The following is a 25,343-nucleotide window of genomic DNA, read 5'->3' as shown; positions in this document are numbered from 1 at the left end:
GGCTCTCTGAATGATGCAATGTTATCCTAAATGACTGATGATGATAAATATAATGTGTGTAATCAAGTCTCAATATAAATGCACCTGCACTGTGATAGTCTCAGTGTTCTGTGTAAAGTGCAGAGAGCATCATGAAGACCAAGGAACACAACAGGGAGGTCCGTGACACTGTTGTGGAGAAGTTTAAAGCAGGATTTGGTTACAAAAAGATTTCCACAACTTTAAACATCCCAAGGAGCACTGTGCAAGCGATCATATTGAAATGGAAGGAAAATCATACCACTGCAAATCTACCAAGACCCGGGCGTCCATCCAAACTGTCATCTCACACAAGGAGAAGACAGATCAGAGACGCAGCCAAGAGGCCCATGATCCTTCTGGATGATCTGCAGAGATCTACAGCTGAGGGGGGAGAGTCTGTCCATAGCACAACAATCAGTCTACACTGCACAAATCTGGCCTTTATGGAAGAGCGGCAAGAAGAAAGCCATTTCTCAAAGATTTCCATAAAAAGTATAGTTTAAAGTTTGCCACAAGCCACCGGAGACACCAAACATGTGGAAGAAGGTGCTCTGGTCAGAGGAAACCAAAATCAAACTATTTGGGCACAATGCCAAATGATATGTTTGGTGTAAAATCAACACAGCTCATCACTCTGAACACACCATCCCCACTGTCAGACATGGTGGTGGCAGCATCATGGTTTGGGCCTGCTTTTCTTCAGCAGGGACAGGGTAGATGGATGGAGCCAAATACAGGACCATTCTTGAAAAAAAAACCTGTTGGAGTCTGCAAAAGACCCGAGACTGGGACGGAGATTTGTCTTCCAACAAGACAATGATCCCAAACATAAAGCAAAATCTACAATGGAATTGTTCACAAATAACCGTATCCAGGTGTTAGAATGGCCAAGTCACAGTCCAGACCTGAACCCAATCGAGAATCTGTTGAAAGAGCTGAAAACTGCTGTTCACAAACGCCTCCATCCGACCTCACTCAGCTCCAGCTGTTTACAAAGGAAGAATGGGCGAGAATTTCACCTCTCCATGTGCAAAACTGATAGAGACATCCCCCAAGAGACTGCAGCTGTAATCGCAGCAAAAGGGGGCGCTACAAAGTATTCACTTACAGGGGATGAATAATATTGCACGCACCAATTTACAGTTTATTCATTATAAAAGTTTAAAATAAGCAATAAATATCGTTCAACTTCACAATTGTGTCACTTGATTCTTCACCAGAACATTAACATTTTATCTTTGTTTGAAGCCTGAAATGTGGGAAAAGGTTGAAAATTCAAAAGGGGCCGAATACTTTCGCAAGGCACTAATTTTTATCTCTCTCTATATTATATATATATCTATATTATATATTATATATCATATTATATATTATTTTTATATATATATATATATATATATATATATATAAAAATAATATATATATAAAAATAATATATATATATATATATATATATATATATATATATATATATATATATATATATATATAAAAAACATATACACACACTATATACAGTATATGCAACACATTTGTAAAGATTTTTTTCATGTTTGGAGACAATTTTCGTTTTTGTTAATTTGATGCATTTTTGATTAAAAATAATCTTTAAATTTAGGTTTCATTAATTTTGCACTCTATATAGCCTGTGTGCTGCAGTATTGCTGGCTACAGAATGGGTTAACTGAGAATTCCTCAGTTTGCTCGTTCTGACAATCCAATGGGAGAATTTCTAAATTGCTCCATGATCAGGACCTGCTGCGTCCTGGATCTGCGGGGCCACGAGTCTTCTCCGCAGAAGACCGCAGCTGCCCATGCCCATGATCCGGGGTCGGGCAGTTGTGGTCTTTCTCTTCTGTTCTCCCTGCGGTGGATGCTTGCAACTCCCAGCAAAGAATTAACATGCTGTGGCTTGCAAAGCCGCACAGCAGGAAGTTTACGCTGCGGGCAGTACATGCACAGTGACCACGGTATTTTTCGAAATCTCATCACTGTGCAACACAGCGTTTTAGACACAGCTGAAACATGCAGCGTCCAAAACACTGAACACTGATCGTGGGCACACAGCCTTACACTTTAATAAAGGCCGCTTTACATGCTACGATATCGCTTAAGCGAGGTCGCTGGGGTCACGGAATTTGTGACTCACATTCGGCCACTTTAGCGATGTTGTTGCGTGTAACCCCTATGAGCGATTTTTAATCGTCGCAAAAACGTTCAAAATTGCTCATCGTTGACATGCCCCCCTATTCCCAATTATCGTTGCTGCTGCTTGGCCGATGTAGTTCGTTGTTCCTGCAGCAGCACACATCGCAGGAACCTCACCTTACCTGCGTCCCGCCGGCAATGAGGAAGGATGAAGGTGGGCGGGATGTTACGTCCCGCTCATCTCCACCCCTACGCTTCTATTGGGCGGTCACTTAGTGACGCTGCACAAACCGCCCCCTTAGAAAGGAGGCGGTTCGCCGGTCACAGCGACGTCGCTAGGCAGGTAATAAGTAGTGTGACGGGTCCGCGCGAGTTTGTGCGCCACGGGCAGCGATTTGCCCGTGTCGCACAAACGAATGTGGCGGGTACGCACGCTAGCGATGTTGGTAACGATATCGCAGCGTGTAAAGCCACCTTTAGTCTATTTGAGCTCCTCTTTGCTGTGGTCTGGGGTCATACCTCAGCTAAGTTCAATCTGCTGTAAAAATCACTGCACAAAATTTAATGAAAGCAACTTGCACTGCAAAAATAATTTTTAGCCTGAAATTTAAGCATTTAAGTTGTTTTAAAAAAAAAAAAAAAAAACCTTCAGAGGTGGATAATACCTTTAACATATGCTACGTACAATTTCACAACCATTTCTATGCTGCGGTGCACCAGGGGGAAAAAAAACCCAAAACTTTGCAAGTATAAGATGACTTAACTGTTTTGTGTCCACAGATCCTGTACAGACATGGGTCATTCCATGTTTAGACTACAAAGAAACCCAATTTGTAGTATAACAGAGCAATTGTGTCTTTCCCCTCAAACTAATAATAAAGTTGAAAATATAATCTCAAAGCCACATAATTTCAGTTCCTTGCCCCAAAACCTCAAACAGGTCAGTTGCATCCCGGGTGTACTTTACTTTGAAGCAGGAGGTCTTTGGGCGTCTCTGGGTGCTGCATAGTAGTTCTGAAGTTCTACTGAAAGGTGCAACATTTATGTTTTGGTTCCAGGTGATTCCTGCTCCAGTCGTGACGCTGAGCGATAACCACATATACAACAACAGCGGCTATGGTATTACAATTGTGCAGCCCAAGAGGAAGAAGGTCCATACACAGAGTGTTCTTCTGGAAGATGCAGCCGCTGGAGACAAGAAGGAGGAGGAGGAAGAACTGACAACCGCTATAGAAAGGCTCAGCCTCAAGACTGAAAGGAACAGAGTAGAAGGAAACTCTCTGGGAAGTGTCGGAATAGTCCTGACATAAAGGACTTCTAGAAAAGCTGGAAAGAGGGTGACACAGGCTTAATACAAAGCTCAGATACCCAAGTGTTAATGTTAGAAACCAGTTATCAAAGTATCCGTCTTATATTGTAATGTTTTAATTCATTTTCAGACATTTGGTTGAATCTATAGGAAATTTAGATTTTAAGTTAGCTAAAAGCCTTTGCATATTCAGTTGGTTATAGGGCTACATTTCACGTTTTTCACATGTCAAAGCAGAGTAAATGGATCAGTTTTTATTGAGGGCACCTTCACACTTTTAAAAGTTGTTGAATTTATAATATATGGCTTTATTAGTAATGTCTGGAGACGGGAAGTTTCCATTGAACAAGAAGCTGTAGGTTTATTAACTTTTGGGTGTTTTCACACGTAACAAATTTGTGACTTGAGTTTCAGTGATGTAAAAGTGATGTTTTAGAGCCAAGCACAGATTTCTGTAAGCCCCGTTCACGTCGGATAGTAGCAGAAACTGCTGCAAGATATTCTCCAAATGTTAAATACCATTTAAAGGGTTACTCAAAGTCTGAACCACAATAAGCCACGTTATTGGCAGAATTTAAAGGGATCCTGTCAGACGATAAATGCTGCTCACAGTTTGGGCCGTGTCAGTCACGGTCTGTGCTATTGTAGTGATTCATGTTGTCTATACATGCACATGGGATGCAGCGTATAGAGACTTGTCCGCACCTGTAGGACTAGGCACCCGTGTGGCTCAATCCACAAAGGCTATTAAATGTATGTTTTTCTCTTAAATGCCGCAGCGTTTCAGAGTTAAAACTTACCTGGATGTGATCGCACAGCCCGTAGCTGATACACGCTGCCCATAATTCCCTTTAAATTAATTTCTGAAAGGTTTGATGAAAACTAAAAGGTTACTATGTAGGATATAGATATATATATATATATATATATATATATATATATATATATATATATATATATATATATATATATATATATATATATATATATATATGAAACTGTGGGTCATTTGTTTTCTAAGTTTGAAAGTTAAACAATGCTTTGGCAGTCTATTATTTATATAGATTTTTCAAGTTTTGCTCATATGCAGTCTTTTTCAAAGAAACCCTGAAGCGGTTAATAGTGACCTTCTTTGGGCAGTTTTCCCTCGGAACCCACTCACTTTATTCACAGTGTAAAGTAAGACACCAGCATTGGAGAAGCCACAAGAGCAAGTGCAAAACCCGCGAGCAATTTACTGAAATGTCTGCCCAGGAAAACCGTGGCTACAAATGCAGCTTTAGTGATCTGTGAGCGTTCTTTTAGGCAAAATCTTATTTGTTAAGGATTAACTGTCATTTTCATTAATAGCACACATGAATTAAGAAACTTTGTTATACGTCTTATCAGAGAAATCTGCTTCTTTCTTTGCCACGACTGACTATACATTCTCAATTCATAGGTAAAATCTGCATTCAGTAAAGACAGATTTTACCATTACTGCGATAGAAGCTCCAGCTCCTCTCCCCTTCCTTCTACATACATTTGGAATGGTGCAGGAAGGGTTAATGTCGCACTGCCATGAATAGAAAAAACGCAGGAAAAATTAATGATTTTATTTAACAACACGTATCAGAGTTCTTTCTCCTTCACCAGGTCAAAATCATAAAAAGCAAAAGGTGCAAGCAGAGTACAACTAGAAAAGTCATCAATTGTGACAGCCCCTTTTTATAGGGGGGGGGGGATATTTTCCCTCTACATAGAATCTTATCCAACTGTCATCTCTCAGAAATGGGAATAATCAGTCACGGTAGAGAAAGAAGCAGATCTCTGTGATCAGATGTATTGGAGTTTATTTCGTTTGTACCGTACTATAGATTTATAAAAATGACAGCTTTAGTCACATGGCAGTATGGATTTAGAAACACGCTTATGGAAAATACCAGCATATTACAGCGCAGCATTTGTAGGATTCTCTTAGAGATACATTTGGGGAGATGTTTAAAACTGGTCCTTAAATAAAAGTAGTTACTCAAGTAACCAATCTTGTCAGTATGTTCATTTTTCTATCGGCCACTTTAGGCTGCGGCCACACGGGCATTAATGAGAGTCAATCGCATGACACTCGGCTCCCGCCCTGCTGTAGTGTAAGCCGAGCGTCATGCAATTGTCATGCGATCGCAGCACAGCCGCGGAGGGGAGGAGAGGGCGGGAGTAATCTCCCCATCTCCTCCATTGTCAGCTGATGCAATTCTCACACTGCACTCGCATTACAGTGGTGTAATGCGAGTGCAGGGCAATGTTTCGCTTGCATAGACGTTAATGGGTGCTAGTGAAAACGAATCATATTGCACCCGCAGCATGCGGAGATTGTTTTCTTGGTCCAATTAGGGCTGAGAACAGGGAAAAACCAACGCCCATAGAGTAACATGGGTGCGGATGGAATGCGATTTTTTATCGCATTCCACTTGCTCCGTTTTTCTTGCCGTCTGTGCTTAGCCTTAGAATGAGAAGTGTAATCTGGTTGCTTGTAATGGGCAACCATTGTACTCCACTGTTTATTAGCACCAGTTTTCGGTTTTGACATGTCCGTGTGAGCACGTGTGTGGGTGCGGTGTTTGAGATCAGCGTGGATGAAGCTGTGCTCGAGTGTCTAATCATCCCAGGGATTGTGTATACCGCTATACTGGTGTAAAAGTAAATAGAAAACCTCGATGTATATTATATGCACCGGACCCTTAATGACAGTGTATTATTCTTTTGCATTTATCAACAGCTCTACGGTAGGAAAAAAAAAAATACATCAGTCAACCTTCACCAACATGCAAATTCTACACACACTTCAAATAACGTGATTAGGAAAGACTTATCACATATAAAATAAGTGTGTATAGCTTAGTGGGAATTAGCCCAATAAAAGGGAGGGGGGAAGCATTAAACTTCGAGATAGGCGAGCATTAAAACCGCTCGTGTCCTGAAGGCGAGGAGGTCAGATGCTCTGAAAGTGCTCAAGTAACAAGTGTAATGGAAGTCAATGATTGGGCAGATCGGCTCTCCCCCACAGACCGCCGGCCACGAAGAGAGCCTTGCCAGGGCTAGGGAGGGAGAGTGTTTTTGTGTTTTTCTTTTCAAACACTACATCTGAAAATGAATGGCTTTCACTGGGGTCAAAACAGACTGCAAATGGCTCTCCCTGTGGTGACCGCTCACATGCAGTGAAGCAAGCCGCTGCTTTGTGTTTTGTATCACGGGCGAAATATCAGAGCATCCACGATTCTCGGCCGAGCACCGCGACTACCTGGATGCTAGATCGAGTACCGAACAGTGGCAGGCACGCTTGCTCAACACTTCATGTGAACATGAAAAGACCAAACTGACATGAGAAACATTGCTTGGACTTTCTACCTTTTAAAGAGCTACATTGATTGACAGGTAATATGCTATGGCGGGAAGTCAAGGTGTTTTCCAGTTTGAAGCCATGCTGATATAAAGGCGTTAAACCCAAGTCTGCCTCGCAGTCTTTAATGAGACAGGAATAACTTCACACTGCCGCAGATACAGCCGAGCGCCACAGATACAGCCAAGCGCCACAGATACAGCCAAGCGCCACAGATACAGCCAAGCGCCACAGATACAGCCAAGCGCCACAGATACAGCCAAGCGCCACAGATACAGCCAAGCGCCACAGATACAGCCAAGCGCCACAGATACAGCCAAGCGCCACAGATACAGCCAAGCGCCACAGATACAGCCAAGCGCCACAGATACAGCCAAGCGCCACAGATACAGCCAAGCGCCACAGATACAGCCAAGCGCCACAGATACAGCCAAGCGCCACAGATACAGCCAAGCGCCACAGATACAGCCAAGCGCCACAGATACAGCCAAGCGCCACAGATACAGCCAAGCGCCACAGATACAGCCAAGCGCCACAGATACAGCCAAGCGCCACAGATACAGCCAAGCGCCACAGATACAGCCAAGCGCCACAGATACAGCCAAGCGCCACAGATACAGCCAAGCGCCACAGATACAGCCAAGCGCCACAGATACAGCCAAGCGCCACAGATACAGCCAAGCGCCACAGATACAGCCAAGCGCCACAGATACAGCCAAGCGCCACAGATACAGCCAAGCGCCACAGATACAGCCAAGCGCCACAGATACAGCCAAGCGCCACAGATACAGCCAAGCGCCACAGATACAGCCAAGCGCCACAGATACAGCCAAGCGCCACAGATACAGCCAAGCGCCACAGATACAGCCAAGCGCCACAGATACAGCCAAGCGCCACAGATACAGCCAAGCGCCACAGATACAGCCAAGCGCCACAGATACAGCCAAGCGCCACAGATACAGCCAAGCGCCACAGATACAGCCAAGCGCCACAGATACAGCCAAGCGCCACAGATACAGCCAAGCGCCACAGATACAGCCAAGCGCCACAGATACAGCCAAGCGCCACAGATACAGCCAAGCGCCACAGATACAGCCAAGCGCCACAGATACAGCCAAGCGCCACAGATACAGCCAAGCGCCACAGATACAGCCAAGCGCCACAGATACAGCCAAGCGCCACAGATACAGCCAAGCGCCACAGATACAGCCAAGCGCCACAGATACAGCCAAGCGCCACAGATACAGCCAAGCGCCACAGATACAGCCAAGCGCCACAGATACAGCCAAGCGCCACAGATACAGCCAAGCGCCACAGATACAGCCAAGCGCCACAGATACAGCCAAGCGCCACAGATACAGCCAAGCGCCACAGATACAGCCAAGCGCCACAGATACAGCCAAGCGCCACAGATACAGCCAAGCGCCACAGATACAGCCAAGCGCCACAGATACAGCCAAGCGCCACAGATACAGCCAAGCGCCACAGATACAGCCAAGCGCCACAGATACAGCCAAGCGCCACAGATACAGCCAAGCGCCACAGATACAGCCAAGCGCCACAGATACAGCCAAGCGCCACAGATACAGCCAAGCGCCACAGATACAGCCAAGCGCCACAGATACAGCCAAGCGCCACAGATACAGCCAAGCGCCACAGATACAGCCAAGCGCCACAGATACAGCCAAGCGCCACAGATACAGCCAAGCGCCACAGATACAGCCAAGCGCAGCAGAGCTGCACTGTTTCTATAATGCTCATTCATTCCTCTAGGACAGTCATGGCTTTCACAGGCCGAGTGCCCAAACTGTAGCCCTAAACCCAATTTTTTTCCCGAAGTGCCAACCAATCCTATTATGTAAATAATGGATTGTAACCTTACCTTTGCAGTCTTCTCTTCAGCAGGGGACATCACGCTCATGCTTACCACATATTGGAGCGGAGCCCTTTCCAGACACAGCAGTTGGATTGATCTTTCTGGAAAAAATTGCCGCATATTAGACAGAGATTTTAGCCTGGAATGCAATCAGATGTCACCTGTAATCCACATCTACATTTCAAAGTCTGAACATCTTGAAATCCCATAAAGACGTACGAGTGGCTCCCCTCCCCTTTCATTGTGTAGTTATGTCCCCCTTCCTCGGCCACTTCCTGGTAAACATGTCCCCCATCCTGATATATATTTCCTACATTCTGGTATATTTGTCCCCATCATGGCCCCATCCTGGTAAATATACCTCATTCTGGTAAATGTCCCCCATTCTGGCATGTTCCCCCATGCTGGTAAATGTACTCCATCCTGACATATTGCCCATCCATGTAAATGTTCCCCCATCCCGGCATGTACCCCATTCCTGGTAAATGTTCCCAATCCTGGTTAATGTACCCCCCATCCAGGTAAATGTCCCCCTTCCTAGCATGTACCACCATCCTGATAAATGTCCACCTTCCTGGTAAATATTCCCTATCATGGCATATTTCCTCCATCCTGGCATGTATGTTTTCCCCCATCCTGGCATGCGTGTTTCCCCCTCCATGCTGGCATGTGTGTTTTCCCCTCCATGTTGGCATGTGTGTTTCCCCCTCCATGCTGGCATGTGTGTTCTCCTCCCCCCCCCTGCTGGCATGTGTGTTCTCCCCCCCCCCCCCCCTGCTGGCATGTGTGTTCTCCTCCCCCCCCCCTGCTGGCATGTGTGTTCTCCTCCCCCCCCCCTGCTGGCATGTGTGTTCTCCTCCCCCCCTGCTGGCATGTGTGTTCTCCTCCCCCCTCCATGCTGGCATGTGTGTTCTCCTCCCCCCCCCCCCACTGGCATGTGTGTTCTCCCCCCCCCCCCCTTGCTGGCATGTGTGTTCTCCCCCCCCCCCGCTGGCATGTGTGTTCTCCTGCCCCCCCCCCTTGCTGGCATGTGTGTTCTCCTCCTTCCCCCCCCGCCTGCTGGCATGTATGTTCTCCTCCCCCCCTGCTGGCATGTGTGTGCCTCCCCCCGCTGGCATGTGTGTGCCCCCCCCCCCTGCTGGCATGTGTGTCCCCCCCCCCTGCTGGCATGTGTGTCCCCCCCCCCCTGCTGGCATGTGTGTGTCCCCCCCCCCTGCTGGCATGTGTGTTTCCCCCCCCCCCTTGCTGTCATGTGTGTCCCCCCCCCTGCTGGCATGTGTGTACTCCCCCCCCCCCCCCGCTGGCGTGTACTCCTCCCCCCCCCCTGCTGGCATGTGTGTCCCCCCCCCTGCTGGCATGTGTGTCCCCCCCCTGCTGGCATGTGTGTCCCCCCCCCCCTGCTGGCATGTGTGTCCCCCCCCCTGCTGGCATGTGTGTACTCCCCCCACCCCCCCCCCTGCTGGCGTGTACTCCTCCCCCCCCCCTGCTGGCATGTGTGTCCCCCCCTCCTGCTGGCATGTGTGTCCCCCCCCCTGCTGGCATGTGTGTCCCCCCCCCTGCTGGCATGTGTGTCCTCCCCCCTGCTGGCATGTGTGTCCCCCCCCCCCCTGCTGGCATGTGTGTCCCCCCCCCCCCTGCTGGCATGTGTGTCCCCCCCCCCCTGCTGGCATGTGTGTCCCCCCCCCTGCTGGCATGTGTGTCCCCCCCCCCTGCTGGCATGTGTGTCCCCCCCCTGCTGGCATGTGTGTCCCCCCCCTGCTGGCATGTGTGTTCTCCTCCCCCCCTGCTGGCATGTGTGTTCTCCTCCCCCCCTGCTGGCATGTGTGTTCTCCTCCCCCCCTGCTGGCATGTGTGTCCCCCCCCCTGCTGGCATGTGTGTCCCCCCCCCTGCTGGCATGTGTGTACTCCCCCCCCCCCCCCCCGCTGGCGTGTACTCCTCCCCCCCCCCCTGCTGGCATGTGTGTCCCCCCCCTGCTGGCATGTGTGTCCCCCCCCCCTGCTGGCATGTGTGTCCCCCCCCCTGCTGGCATGTGTGTACTCCCCCCACCCCCCTCCTGCTGGCGTGTACTCCTCCCCCCCCCCCCTGCTGGCATGTGTGTCCCCCCCTCCTGCTGGCATGTGTGTGTCCCCCCCCCTGCTGGCATGTGTGTCCCCCCCCCCTGCTGGCATGTGTGTCCCCCCCCCTGCTGGCATGTGTGTCCCCCCCCCCTGCTGGCATGTGTGTCCCCCCCCCCTGCTGGCATGTGTGTCCCCCCCCCCTGCTGGCATGTGTGTCCCCCCCCCCCTGCTGGCATGTGTGTTCTCCTCCCCCCCTGCTGGCATGTGTGTTCTCCTCCCCCCCTGCTGGCATGTGTGTCCCCCCCTGCTGGCATGTGTGTCCCCCCCCTGCTGGCATGTGTGTCCCCCCCCTGCTGGCATGTGAGTCCCCCCCCCTGCTGGCATGTGAGTCCCCCCCCCTGCTGGCATGTGAGTCCCCCCCCCTGCTGGCATGTGTGTCCCCCCCCCCCCTGCTGGCATGTGTGGTCCCCCCCCCCTGCTGGCATGTGTGGTCCCCCCCCCCTGCTGGCATGTGTGGTCCCCCCCCCCTGCTGGCATGTGTGGTCCCCCCCCCCTGCTGGCATGTGTGTTCACCTCCCCCCCTGCTGGCATGTGTGTTCTCCTCCCCCCCCTGCTGGCATGTGTGTCCCCCTTCCCTGCTGGCATGTGTGTCCCCCTTAGAACCAGCATACTACCTCAATTTAAATCTTATAAAAACACTATTTATTATAATTCATTTAAAATTCAAAGAAGTTCCAGGTGGAACTTCTTTGAATTTTAAATGAATTATAATAAATAGTGTTTTTATAAGATTTAAATTGAGGTAGTATGCTGGTTCTATATTTGATTTTCTACCTACACAAATAGATTTCTAAGTGTTTAAAAAAATGTGTGTCCCCCTTCCCTGCTGGCATGTGTGTCTCCCCCTTCCCTGCTGGCATGTGTGTTCTCCTCCCCCCCTGCTGGCATGTGTGTTCTCCTCCCCCCCTGCTGGCATGTGTGTTCTCCTCCCCCCCTGCTGGCATGTGTGTTCTCCTCCCCCCCCTGCTGGCATGTGTTCTCCTCCCCCCCTGCTGGCATGTGTGCCCCCCCCCCCCCCTGCTGGTATGTGTGTTCTCCCCCCCCCCCCTGCTGGCATGTGTGTCCCCCTTCCCTGCTGGCATGTGTGTCCCCCTTCCCTGCTGGCATGTGTGTCCCCCCCCCCTGCTGGCATGTGTGTCCCCCCCCCTGCTGGCATGTGTGTCCTCCTCCCCCCCCCTGCTGGCACTGGCTCCCTCATCTCCACCTTGGCACAGCCGCACACAAGTTATAATAATAAAAAAACACACACACACACAACTCACCTTCCTGCACACGCTGCCCGTCGCTGGGTCTCCGTTCCCATGCGGCCAGAAGATGTGATTACGCCGGCGCCGCTCACTGACGCACCTCCGTCTCCTAGGCAACACACCTGCTGCCTGGGAGGAGGAGTGTCAGGCGAGGAGAAATGTCTCCTCCGCTCCAACAGTTTTGATCTGCCGGTGTGATCGCGCAGACCGGCAGGATCAGGCGACAGCACGCGTGCCATAGGTTCGCCATCACTGCTCTAGGAGTTAGCCTTTCTCGTCTGTTTATAACTCCGCCTCCAGTGATCAGACTGGATAGAGTAATTCCTGTCTCAGCCATGAAAGGCTGGGATAGGAATAACCCTTTAACACTAGAACTACTGAGGAAGTCATTTTGACTACTTTGCACCATGTATTTCTATATAGGTGTCACGAGTCCAGTAGTTCTAGTGTTAAAAGATATGCTTTGGGCTCCTATTTAGAAAATGTGCTGCTTGATGGACACATTAAACAATGGCGGGGATCCAATTCCTTGGACTGTAGCTATAATCTTCAATAAAAATATAGACAGCCATATGTGTTTTGGTTTTTATTTATTTTTTCCCCCATTTATTGTAGGTTGGATGAAAGGCATCCAACCAGTTCTAGATTGCCAAATGCATGAAATAAATGAACTGTGTTTTCAACAAATATTTTGTAACAAAACGATTCAGGGATTTATTAATAGGCAACTTAGTTTGACAATGTCTCTTAATTGCTACAGTGAAACCATAAAAAGTACAAAAAACCCAAAAACTAAACAAAAACCTTGAACACTACTCATACAAAGGGTGCGCCTTCTGCCTTCTTCAGCAACAAGCACAAAACTGCTCACAGGTAAAATGAAGTGGACAAAAAAAAAAAAAAAGTCTTTAGAACCCTTCATTTGACTGGCCCCTGAAACCACCTCCTCGACTGTTTCCTCTAAAACCACCACCTTGTCCTTGGTATCCACCTCTGTAGCCACCGCCTTGACTTCCTCCTCTGTAGCCACCACCTTGACTTCCGCCTCTGTAGCCACCGCCTTGACTTCCGCCTCTATAGCCACCGCCTCGACTTCCACCTCTGTAGCCACCGCCTTGATTTCCACCTCTGTAGCCACCGCCTTGATTTCCACCTCTGTAGCCACCGCCTCTTGAGCCTCGATAGCCAGATCCTCCATAGCCACCTCCGGAGTTGTAACCACCACGGTAGCCACCGCCGCCACCTCTATTACCCTGGAAACCACCATCAAATCGAGCCATCTTAGGTGGACGAGGCCCATCTCCAAATCTAGAGGTTGTAAAAGAGTTAACATACATTGTATTCACCTTACTACTTAGTTGTTTTAATCCTAAATGTCTTCTGCAATAATATTATTCACTTTTCTAATATACTTCAATTAAAACGTCCCTACCATTCCCTCTCTACCCTAACCGCTTTATTTTTACCTACTTCCGATTTAATAAAATTTTGTCTGAGAATCCGCATTGCATGCTGGGATACTCTGACATTCAGGAGCAGAGGCAGCACTCATTGCCAGAGCCTCTGTCCCCCCATCCCCTGCCAAAACAAAGCCTCATCAGTGATGTCCATTTCAAGGATGAGCTGATCCCTGCTCTACTGAACTTGCATCCAGCAAGACAAAACAATCACTGATCTTGGGGAGACCAGCCAGTGGTCTCCTAAAAAGAGCCACTCCTCGGCTGGGTCCTTCCCGGAGGGATATCTGGCTATTTTCCGTGTTGAGACTCCTAACAGAGGCTCCACGGACCTTTGTGATTTGCATACTTGTCAGGGGGCAATGCACCTAGGATTTCACTGTGTTGAGCGCCTTCGCTGGCTGCGGGCAGTGTTTTCTCTGGCTGGTCTCTCTGAGATCAGTGATTGTTTTGTCTTGTTGGTCTACTAGGCATTGCTCCCACCTGGCCAGAATCCTACTCCACACTGATGAGGGACAACACCCCGAAACAGCTGTCTGTGGATGGATATCTGGCCTTGGTATTTCCCTTGTCATATCTTTAAACTTGGTAAAGAGTTGGATATTCTAAAGGGAGATGGGAACAAGAGTTGGGTCCTATTGAGGACAATCAGTGGGCAGAAATATTGGAAAGAATACCTGATCTGTCTTTGGGGGAAGCCCACAGATTTTCTCAGCTGTATGTGATTCATCGAGTCTATTGTACCGCAAAATTTTTGTTTGACATAGGTGCCAGACCGGACTCCACTTGTCCACGATGTGCGGCGGACTCAGCGTCCATGCTCCACATGTTGTGGTCTTGCCCTAGTTTGGAGGTGTTTTGGAGAGGTGTGACTTCAACCATTAATAGAGTATATACCATAGATCTGAGCCTCACCCCCTTTGTATATATCCTGGGTTATATCGAAGACCTGAAGATGGAGGAGGAGGGTAAAGTGGCGGTTGTATGTTATATATGGCAAGGAAATTAATAGCACAATATTGGATTTCAGATCAGGTTCCAACCACATCAGAGTTTGTTAACAAGATCAATTGGATGGGAAACCTGGAGAAGGGAATATACCGGAATTGTATGGCCAAATTTGAAAAGATCTGGGCCCCGTGGATAGACGACTCCGGTCTGGCATCTAGGGACTTATTTAGGTTCCGATTGGGTTTGTTTTAAGCCATGGTATAAATAACTGAAATGTTGCATAGATGCGGGAACTGTAACTTCCTTCTGTGGACTCATTGCTTGCTTTTATCTAACCTTTGGCATACACGATGTTAGCCGGGATGAGAATGTGGATTCTGGTCCTCTCGTATACCCTTGGACATTGTATTTTCTAAAGAGAACTACGACATCTATTCATCACACGTGGTGAACAGTCAAATACCTGATTTTTTTTAATTTTATCATAACTTGTGGGGGGGGGGGGCTGGGGATTTTGGGGTTATGTTGACCCCGATTTTGTCTGATTTATGTATTGTATAAAATCTTTAAACATTTTTTTTTTTTAAAACCAAAAAGTTTGATATTGACTAAAAGGGCCACTTAATATGGTTGTCTCCTACAAAGAGCCACTCCTTGGGTCCTTCCCGGAGGGATATCTGCTATTTTCTGTATCGAGACTCCTAACAGAGGCTCCACGGATCTTTTTTGATGTCCTCCCTCCTAGGCCAGGACAGTGCTATGTCCAGACATGAACTGTAGCAGTGATGTACGGTCAGACGCAGCCAGCTTTTGTAAGATGAGTGCACACTAACACTTACTAAACACATCCAATTGTGGAACTTATTCTAAAATCTCTTAACTACAATGTACTTTGTTCATGGGACAAACCCCTTTACCCGCGTGCATTGCTTACCTGGAATTTGCAATCATGAGATTAATTCCCGCCGTGGATGGCTTGGATAACATGCGGATCATGTTCAGCATCTTCTCATTGGTGGGATCCAGTTGAGACAAAATTTCTGGATCTTTAGTAACTTCTACAACGAGTGCTTCCATGGCAGATTTCAGCGCAGTTATGGAGGCAGCATCTTCATGGGAAAGCAGCAGCTTGATCCTGCAGAGTGGACATTTTATAGTTAACTATAGCGTGTCATGAGACTACTCGCCCCAAACTTAGTGGATCCAGGATTTCATTTTCAAAATATAATATAGTCTATATATGAAAATATATTCGATCATCAAATCACTTTAGCCTCTGTAGAAAACTGCAAAAAGGCAGACATCGGTAACGCTTCCTGCAATGTTCAGCACTCTTATCGGGTGACCTTGGCACCGCACATTTTCACATGTACAAACCAGGAAAGTCCTCAGTGATTAGATCACACAACTGCTGAACCTGAACCTCAACTTCTGCCATGGTTTGTGGGTGCAAACAAAACGGCTCCACAGACCGGCCGCACGCTTTCAGATGCAAATAATTACAAAGAGGCAGGTCAGCTGTTACAAAGTGTTTCAGCTTTACAGTACAACATATGGGAAATAAGCGATAGAGCCGGGACATCTGGCCTGAATCACACCATGAAACCAGCTCCGGAAAATTCACACAGAAGGCACAAGAAACAATGTACGATTAACCCGTCCGTGCACATACCAGTCATCCAACACGATTAGCTGTCCATCCGACATGACCTTCTTAGAACCAAAGAGCAGCAGCTGCAGGGGGCTCACCATGGTCATCACTTTAGCAGAAATTGCTCTTGTACGAATCTGAAAATACACATTCAATATAAATTACACAGAGGTTTAGACTCAGTCTTTCGATATAACAATTTAGGACTAACGTACCATGAACCTGCAGTTTAGAACATCTGAAGTCTTTATTCTGAAAGGTTCAATGTGTTGGGGCCTGAGCGCTGGGAGACCTCCAATTCTTGCAACAAAGTTACTTTTCCACACTTACACTAAACTTGTGACAGAATACAAAGGATTGCACCGGTGTCTTCGTTCTAGTGATATCAATCGGTGTCGCTGAACTCCACCGATGAAACCCAGAAGATGCACTCTAGACAGACACGACGCACACTTCTGTCGAGTGCAAGGCCAATGTGACAGTAAACGACGGTGAACCTCTGGAGCGTTTCAGAGTCACACATCTGGGCTAAATCACACAGCCAGTGCCGATACAGAATAAGCTAAAAGGGAAGCAACCAGCAGGTCTGTCACATATAAAGTGCAGCAGTGCCACGCCGGAGCTTGGATGCTGCATGTAAGCAGAGCTTCAGATTAGAGGCTTGATTGCAGAAAAAAAAACAAAGCTTCGGAAATTGCGTCATTGGTGCAGTGGGTGGAGCCTCGAGGCAGGACTGTGTGTGTCGGGTCCTCTGGAATGATTCCTCCTCCTGCCTCCTTTTCTGTATTTAAATTTCACGCTGCCATTGCCAATGCAGGTGGTGCGTGCGCAATGCTAGTGTGTCTTCAATAAAATGGCGCTGAAATTGGCTCATGCGCGTACCACGATCTCCAGCACCATTTTACTGAAGACACTGAATATGAGCGGAGGTGGCGCATGCACAGATTGAAGTTTTTTTTCTTAACAGCAGATGCGCTGTCGCTGCTCACAGTCATCACCCAGTGTCCTCAGTAAAACGGAGCTGGAGATCGCAGTATGCGCATGTGCAGATTCTGGCACCATTTTATTGAAGACAACGGCACATTAGCCATGCGCACACACTACCAATATCGGCTATGGAGATGGCGGCGCAAAATTTAAATCATGGCAGTGCCTGCACTTTCTATGTGAAAAACCCGTTGGTTGGTTCCCTTTATTCACCAGTGAGCTTGTTCTGAAGGTAGAGATTAAGGCTGGATTAACACATTTGTTAAGTAAAGCACGGACCTTTTCCACATCAGAAGACCAGGCCCGGCCTCCCAACTAAAGTTAAAACGTCATATGTGCCTATTCCACAGATGTGTAAAACCGGTGTAACTCTTATCTTCTTTCCCTTCAGCTTCTCTCAGATGTTTTCTGACCACAATGAAAGATAAGCTAAACTGTGTGGTTAGAGGAGCTCAGAAGAACACAGAACAGAATAAGACGCTGCAGTCAAAACGAGCTCACTATCGGATACTCCGTTAACTCGTTCTTCAGCTAGCAGCATACTTTGCAACACAAAAATGCTATAGAAGGCAAACTGCAAAATTTAATGATTACTAGCCAAAAATACATGCATAAGAAATAAAAGTACACATTTTATATTATAATTGACACTAGTGAAGTCACTGGGGCAGTCGAGAACTATTATAAATTATTGAGAGCAGTGTGAGCACAGGCCTATGCTGTATTCCTTTGCTATTTTAGGCAGTCAGTTAATAGGACAACACAATGTTCCTGGAAAAATGACGTGACCGAGCGATGTCAGTAACTGGAAAATATAGAACTCTGGGAGAAAAGTAACATTGTCTAATTGAAGTAGAGACAGTTTGTGCAACAGTTTCACAGAACTCCTTACCTTTTCCCCGAATACAAAGAATGGGGACGGATACTTCAGGTCTTGGCTGCTGAAGGGGCAGTTGACTGAGGATTTGTGGATCAGTGCATTGCGGCCCTCGGTTGTGAGAATTTTTCGTTTTTCTTTGTGGTAACAGACATTGGGGTAAACACCAAACGCCAAGAGTGAGATGACCACATCAAGGTTATTATCAGGACCGGTGTTGTTGAAAATTTGATTCATTAAACATTCTAAAAGAAATGGGGATAATATAAATTTATATTCCAACATATGGAAGAACAATGATGGGAGTGATCAGCTGATCTCGGGGCAATTTACCTTCAGGAAACCCGGAATTTATCAAGATGTCTTTCAGCTGCACTTTTGCTTCCCATGTCATGCGCAAGGTTGCCATATTGAGACGCTTGTGTTCACAAAATCTCATCTCCGCGTCTTCTCCTCCCATTCTAAAAAGAAAGGAGACCATAAGAAGATAAAGATATAGATACTATGAACAAAGTCACTTATTTTATACCCAGGCTGACATACCTTGCATCGTCCCACGCTTGAAACACTGATAAGAGAGCCACGTGATCAGAAAACCGATTACCAGCAAAATTTCTATGCACGTATCCCAGTCTCCGACCTTCACTGACGAACGGCTCCGGGAAACACGTGGCTGCGGAAATTGTGCAAAGTGCATCCCCAACACTGCAATGAAAGAGAATAACATCAGTTCTGAACTCCGAAGGGGACTAGTGAGGAGCGGGCACTAAAATGATCGAGTGCCCGGTGCTCCAATCGAGCAGGTCAGACGGGCCTGACTCGAGTAACAAGTATAATGGACGTCAATGGGAAACTAGAGCATTTTTCCATAAGACCCTAACAGAATGGCTGGGGCGGGGGAGAGGAGAGAAAGAAGGGAATTTTGTTTACTTACCGTAAATTCCTTTTCTTCTAGCTCCAATTGGGAGACCCAGACAATTGGGTGTATAGCTATGCCTCCGGAGGCCACACAAAGTATTACACTAAAAGTGTAAAGCCCCTCCCCTTCAGCCTATACACCCCCCGTGCTGCCACGGGCTCCTCAGTTTTGGTGCAAAAGCAAGAAGGAGGAAAAGTTATAAATTGGTTTAAAGTAAATTCAATCCGAAGGAATATCGGAGAACTGAAACCATTCAACGTGAACAACATGTGTACACAAAAACAGGGGCAGGTGCTGGGTCTCCCAATTGGAGCTAGAAGAAAAGGAATTTACGGTAAGTAAACAAAATTCCCTTCTTCTTTGGCGCTCCATTGGGAGACCCAGACAATTGGGACGTCCAAAAGCAGTCCCTGGGTGGGTAAATAATACCTCATAATAGAGCCGTAACGGCTCCGTCCTACAGGTGGGCAACCGCCGCCTGAAGGACCTGCCTTCCTAGGCTGGCATCTGCCGAAGCATAGGTATGCACCTGATAGTGTTTCGTGAAAGTGTGCAGGCTCGACCAGGTAGCTGCCTGACACACCTGCTGAGCCGTAGCCTGGTGTCGCAAGGCCCAGGACGCTCCCACGGCCCTGGTAGAATGGGCCTTCAGCCCTGAGGGAACCGGAAGCCCCGAGGAACGATAAGCTTCGAGAATTGGTTCCTTGATCCACCGAGCCAGGGTTGATTTGGAAGCTTGTGTCCCTTTACGCTGGCCAGCGACAAGGACAAAGAGTGCATCCGAGCGGCGCCGTACGAGAAATGTAGACTCTGAGTGCTCTCACCAGATCTAACAAGTGCAAATCCTTTTCACACTGGTGAACTGGATGAGGGCAAAAAGAAGGTAAGGAGATATCCTGATTGAGATGAAAGGGGGATACCACCTTAGGGAGGAATTCCGGAACCGGACGCAGAACCACCTTGTCCTGGTGAAACACCAGGAAAGGAGCTTTGCATGACAACGCTGCTAGCTCAGACACTCTCCGAAGTGAAGTGACTGCTACTAGAAAAACCACTTTCTGCGAAAGGCGTGCGAGCGAAATATCCCTCATTGGCTCGAACGGTGGTTTCTGAAGAACCATCAGCACCCTGTTCAGATCCCAGGGTTCTAACGGACGCTTGTAAGGAGGGACGATGTGACAAACCCCTTGCAGGAACGTGCGTACCTGTGGGAGTCTGGCCAGGCGCTTCTGAAAAAACACAGAGAGCGCAGAGACTTGTCCCTTAAGGGAGCCTAGCGACAAACCCTTTTCCAATCCGGATTGAAGAAAGGAAAGAAAAGTGGGCAAGGCAAATGGCCAGGGAGAGAAACCCTGAGCAGAGCACCACGACAGGAATATCTTCCACGTCCTGTGGTAGATCTTGGCGGACGTTGGTTTCCTAGCCTGTCTCATGGTGGCAATGACCTCTTGAGATAATCCTGAAGACGCTAAGATCCAGGACTCAATGGCCACACAGTCAGGTTGAGGGCCGCAGAATTCAGATGGAAAAACGGCCCTTGAGACAGCAAGTCTGGTCGGTCTGGCAGTGCCCACGGTTGGTCGACCGTGAGATGCCACAGATCCGGGTACCACGACCTCCTCGGCCAGTCTGGAGCGACGAGGATGGCGCGGCGGCAGTCGGCCCTGATCTTGCGTAACACTCTGGGCAACAGTGCCAGAGGGGGAAACACATAAGGAAGCTGAAACTGCGACCAATCCTGAACTAAGGCGTCTGCCGCCAGAGCTCTGTGATCTTGAGATCGAGCCATGAATGTTGGGACCTTGTTGTTGTGCCGTGACGCCATTAGGTCGACGTCCGGCATCCCCCAGCGGCAACAGATCTCCTGATACACGTCCGGGTGAAGGGACCATTCCCCTGCGTCCATGCCCTGGCGACTGAGAAAGTCTGCTTCCCAGTTTTCTACGCCCGGGATGTGAACTGCGGACTTCTTGGAAGGCTTGCCGACTGCGTGTTCCACCTTGGTGGTTGATGTAAGCCACCGCTGTGGAGTTGTCCGACTGAATTCGGATCTGCTTGCCTTCCAGCCACTGCTGGAACGCTTTTAGGGCAAGATACACTGCCCTGATCTCCAGAACATTGATCTGAAGTGAGGACTCTTGCTGAGTCCACGTACCCTGAGCCCTGTGGTGGAGAAAAACTGCTCCCCACCCTGACAGACTCGCGTCTGTCGTGACCACCGCCCAGGATGGGGGTAGGAAGGATTTCCCCTTCGATAATGAGGTGGGAAGAAGCCACCACCGAAGGGAAGCTTTGGTTGCCTGAGAGAGGGAGACGTTCCTGTCTAGGGACGTCGGCATCCTGTCCCATTTGCGTAGGATGTCCCATTGAAGAGGACGCAGGTGAAACTGCGCGAAAGGAACTGCCTCCATTGCTGCCACCATCTTCCCCAGGAAGTGCATGAGGCGCCTCAAGGGGTGTGACCGACCTTGAAGGAGAGATTGCACCCCTGTGTGTAGTGAACGCTGTTTGTCCAGCGGAAGCTTCACTATCGCTGGAAGAGTATGAAACTCCATGCCAAGATATGTCAGCGATTGGACCGGTGTCAGATTTGACTTTGGAAAATTGATGATCCACCCGAAACTCTGGAGAGTCTCCAGAGTAACGTTGAGGCTGTGTTGGCATGCCTCTTGAGAGGGTGCCTTGACCAGCAGATCGTCTAAGTAAGGTATCACCGAGTGACCCTGAGAGTGGAGGACCGCAACTACTGTAGCCATGATCTTGGTGAAAACCCTTGGGGCTGTCGCCAGGCCGAACGGCAGTGCCGCGAACTGAAGGTGTTCGTCTCCTATGGCGAAGCGCAGGAAGCGCTGATGCTCTGGAGCAATCGGTACGTGGAGATAAGCATCTTTGATATCGATCGATGCTAGGAAATATCCTTGGGACATTGAGGCGATGACGGAGCGGAGGGATTCCATCCGGAACCGCCTGGTCATTACGTGTTTGTTGAGCAGTTTTAGATCCAAAACAGGACGGAAAGACCCGTCCTTCTTTGGAACCACAAACAGGTTGGAGTAGAAACCGTGACCCTGTTGCTGAAGAGGAACCGGGACCACCACTCCTTCTGCCTTCAGAATGCCCACCGCCTGCAGAAGAGCCTCGGCTCGCTCGGGAGGCGGAGATGTTCTGAAGAATCGAGTCGGAGGACGAGAGCTGAACTCTATCCTGTAACCGTGAGACAAAATGTCTCTCACCCAACGGTCTTTTACTTGTGGCAGCCAGGTGTCGCAAAAGCGGGAGATCCTGCCACCGACCGAGGATGCGGTGTGGGGAGGCCGTAAGTCATGAGGAAGCCGCCTTGGTAGCGGCACCTCCGGTGGTCTTTTTAGGGCGTGATTTGGACCGCCATGCGTCGGAGTTCCTCTGATCCTTCTGAGGCCTTTTGGACGAGGAGAACTGGGACCTGCCCGCCCCCCGAAAGGACCGAAACCTCGACTGTCCCCTCCTCTGTTGGGGTGTTTTTGGTTTGGCCTGGGGTAAGGATGTTTCCTTTCCCTTGGATTGTTTGATGATTTCATCCAATCTCTCACCAAACAAGCGGTCGCCAGAAAATGGCAAACTGGTTAAGCACTTTTTGGAAGCCGAATCTGCCTTCCATTCCCGTAGCCACAAGGCCCTGCGTATTGCCACCGAATTGTCGGCTGCAACCGCCGTACAGCTCGCAGAGTCCAGGACAGCATTAATAGCGTAGGACGCAAATGCCGACGTTCGAGAGGTTATGGACGCCACCTGCGGCGCAGACGTACGTGTGAGTGCGTCAATTTGCACCTGACCAGCTGAGATAGCTTGGAGTGCCCATACGGCTGCGAATGCTGGAGCAAAAGACGCGCCGATAGCTTCATAGATGGATTTCAACCAGAGCTCCATCTGTCTGTCAGTGGCATCCTTGAGTGAAGCTCCATCTTCCACTGCAACTATGGATCTAGCCGCCAGTCTGGAGATTGGAGGATCCACCTTGGGACACTGAGTCCAGCCCTTGACCACGTCAGGGGGGAAGGGGTAACGTGTATCCTTAAGGCGCTTGGAAAAACGCTTATCTGGACAAGCTCGGTGTTTCTGGACTGCCTCTCTGAAGTCAGAGTGGTCCAGAAACATACTCATTGTACGCTTAGGAAACCTGAAACGGAATTTCTCCTGCTGAGAGGCTGACTCCTCCACTGGAGGAGCTGAGGGAGAAATATCCAACATTTGATTGATGGACGCAATAAGATCATTCACTATGGCGTCCCCATCAGGAGTATCAAGGTTGAGAGCGGCTTCAGGATCAGAATCCTGATCAGCTAGCTCCACTTCATCATACAGAGAGTCCTCCCGCTGAGACCCTGAACATTGTGATGATGTCGAGGGGATTTCATAGCGAGCTCGCTTAGTCGGTCTGGGACTGCGTTCCATGTCAGAGACCTCACCCTGGGATCTATGAGACACCCCGGGAGAACATTGTTGTTCCAACTGAGGGGAACCAGGGGGCAATGATTCCACAGTGCCCATGGCTTGAGATGCCGGCCTGGACTGCAAGGCTTCTAATATCTTAGCCATAGTCTCAGAGTCTTTCAGTAAAAACTGCAAACTCCGTCCCTGTCACCTGGACAGTGTTAACAGGTGGTTCTCCCTGGGCCACCCTTAGCAGAGGCTCCGGCTGAGTAAGTGCCACAGGGGCCGAGCATTGCACACAATGAGGGTCAGTGGAACCTGCCGGCAGTATAGCCGTACATGCTGCACAGGCAGCATAGTAAGTCTGTGCTTTGGCACCCTTGCTATTTGTGGACGACATGCTGTTGTCTCCTCTGAGCAATACAGGAGGGTATATAGCCAAAAACAACCGTGCACCATACAGTGTAAAGTATAGCCTATAATCATATAATCTATAAGTACACTTCTGCACCAGTGGGGCCAGCACCTAGGTGCTGCTTACCGCCCGCGCAATGCGGTTGTGTGGTCACCAGAATTCCTGCCTGGGTCTCCCTCAGCTTGTCTCCCTTCTCCAGCGTTAGCAGAGCTGACAGGAATGGCTGCCGGCGTCCTGAGGAGAGGAGGGGGCCGTGGGCGTGCCCTAGAAAGTGCGGGAATCTGGTGCCCCACTGTGCACAGTGAGGGGGGTGGAGTATGCAAAGCATGCTCCAGCCTCAGTTGCTGACGTCCTTTACAGCGTCCCGCCCTTCCCCTGACTGGCAGGCCTGGGGGCGGGAAAAGAATGAGACTAGGCCGCAAAAGCCGGGGACTAAAGTTATAAGCGCGGCCGCCGTATAAGCGCGGTCGGCGCGGAAGTCCCCGGCGCACTAACAGTCCCAGCCGCGCCGCAGTGATAACAATGGCAGCGGCGGTCAGCGCGGCAGTCCCCATACACTAACACACTCAGCAACGCTGCAGTGTGTAAAGGCACAAACGCAGTCAGCGCCGCGGTCCCCGGTGCACTAGCACACCCAGCAATGCTGGAGTGTTGCTGTGCGCGGTCCCCACGGGGACACAGAGTACCTCAAAGTAGCAGGGCCATGTCCCTGAACGATACTCGGCTCCTATCCAGCAGAGTCCTCAGGAGCTGTGGATGGAGCACGGTCTCATGTGCCTGGAGACCGATAGGATCCCACTTCACCCAGAGCCCTAAGGGGGATGGGGAAGGAAAACAGCATGTGGGCTCCAGCCTCCGTACCCGCAATGGATACCTCAACCTTAACAACACCGCCGACAAGAGTGGGGTGAGAAGGGAGCATGCTGGGGGCCCTGTTATGGGCCCTCTTTTCTTCCATCCGACATAGTCAGCAGCTGCTGCTGACTAAGCTGTGGAGCTATGCGTGGATGTCTGCCTCCTTCGCACAAAGCATAAAAACTGAGGAGCCCGTGGCAGCACGGGGGGTGTATAGGCTGAAGGGGAGGGGCTTTACACTTTTAGTGTAATACTTTGTGTGGCCTCCGGAGGCATAGCTATACACCCAATTGTCTGGGTCTCCCAATGGAGCGCCAAAGAAATAAAAAATCCTGAAATTTATGGAAATAGCATGGAGTAGATGCCTGGACGCACATTCGATTCCAGATTGCTGCTGGAAATTGAATACATAAAATTAAAAAACCGAGGTGGGGGTCCCCCCATTTTTTTTTATTAGATACATTTTTATTGCATTTTAAACATTTACATTACAAAAATAGAAAAACACTGCAAGGAGTTCCTTCACACAAACATTCCAAGCCCAAACCCCACCTTCCCCGGTGGCCAGTCTCCCCCACTTACACCTCCCGACTCCTTTCTTCTTATATAGCGGAGTCCATTAGCTCTGCTATAGATCTTATAACCCGGCAGCCTGTCTTTCAGCAGCTCCAGTGATGCCAGTCCTGGGAAGTGCAGCCACTTGCTCCATATCTTTTCATATTGTAC

At 49.1% G+C, this 25,343-nt stretch overlaps 2 protein-coding genes across 3 annotated transcripts in view; one reads left to right on the top strand and one right to left on the bottom strand.

The window, feature by feature from the left end:
• SHCBP1L (SHC binding and spindle associated 1 like) overlaps nt 1-5,497 on the top strand; it is a 135,023-nt gene extending 129,526 nt beyond the window's left edge. The window contains exon 10 of the mRNA XM_075320607.1: nt 3,228-5,497. Within this exon, the coding sequence (XP_075176722.1) occupies nt 3,228-3,479 (252 nt within the window). The 3' untranslated portion in view covers nt 3,480-5,497. The remainder of the gene's footprint in view (nt 1-3,227) is intronic.
• Nucleotides 5,498-12,782: 7,285 nt separating this feature from the next.
• The window catches only part of DHX9 (DExH-box helicase 9), a 95,661-nt gene continuing 83,100 nt past the window's right edge, over nt 12,783-25,343 (bottom strand). For both annotated transcript variants that reach the window (XM_075320605.1, XM_075320606.1), the window contains 6 exons: nt 18,562-18,723; nt 18,352-18,479; nt 18,034-18,263; nt 16,176-16,291; nt 15,438-15,638; nt 12,783-13,403 (listed from right to left, as the gene is read on the bottom strand). In XM_075320605.1, the coding sequence (XP_075176720.1) occupies nt 13,004-13,403; nt 15,438-15,638; nt 16,176-16,291; nt 18,034-18,263; nt 18,352-18,479; nt 18,562-18,723 (1,237 nt within the window). In that variant the 3' untranslated portion in view covers nt 12,783-13,003. The remainder of the gene's footprint in view (nt 13,404-15,437; nt 15,639-16,175; nt 16,292-18,033; nt 18,264-18,351; nt 18,480-18,561; nt 18,724-25,343) is intronic.

The sequence above is a fragment of the Anomaloglossus baeobatrachus genome, chromosome 8 (genome assembly GCF_048569485.1).
Source record: "Anomaloglossus baeobatrachus isolate aAnoBae1 chromosome 8, aAnoBae1.hap1, whole genome shotgun sequence".
Taxonomy (NCBI): Eukaryota; Metazoa; Chordata; class Amphibia; order Anura; family Aromobatidae; genus Anomaloglossus; species Anomaloglossus baeobatrachus.
This window is presented reverse-complemented; position numbering and strand designations above follow the sequence as displayed.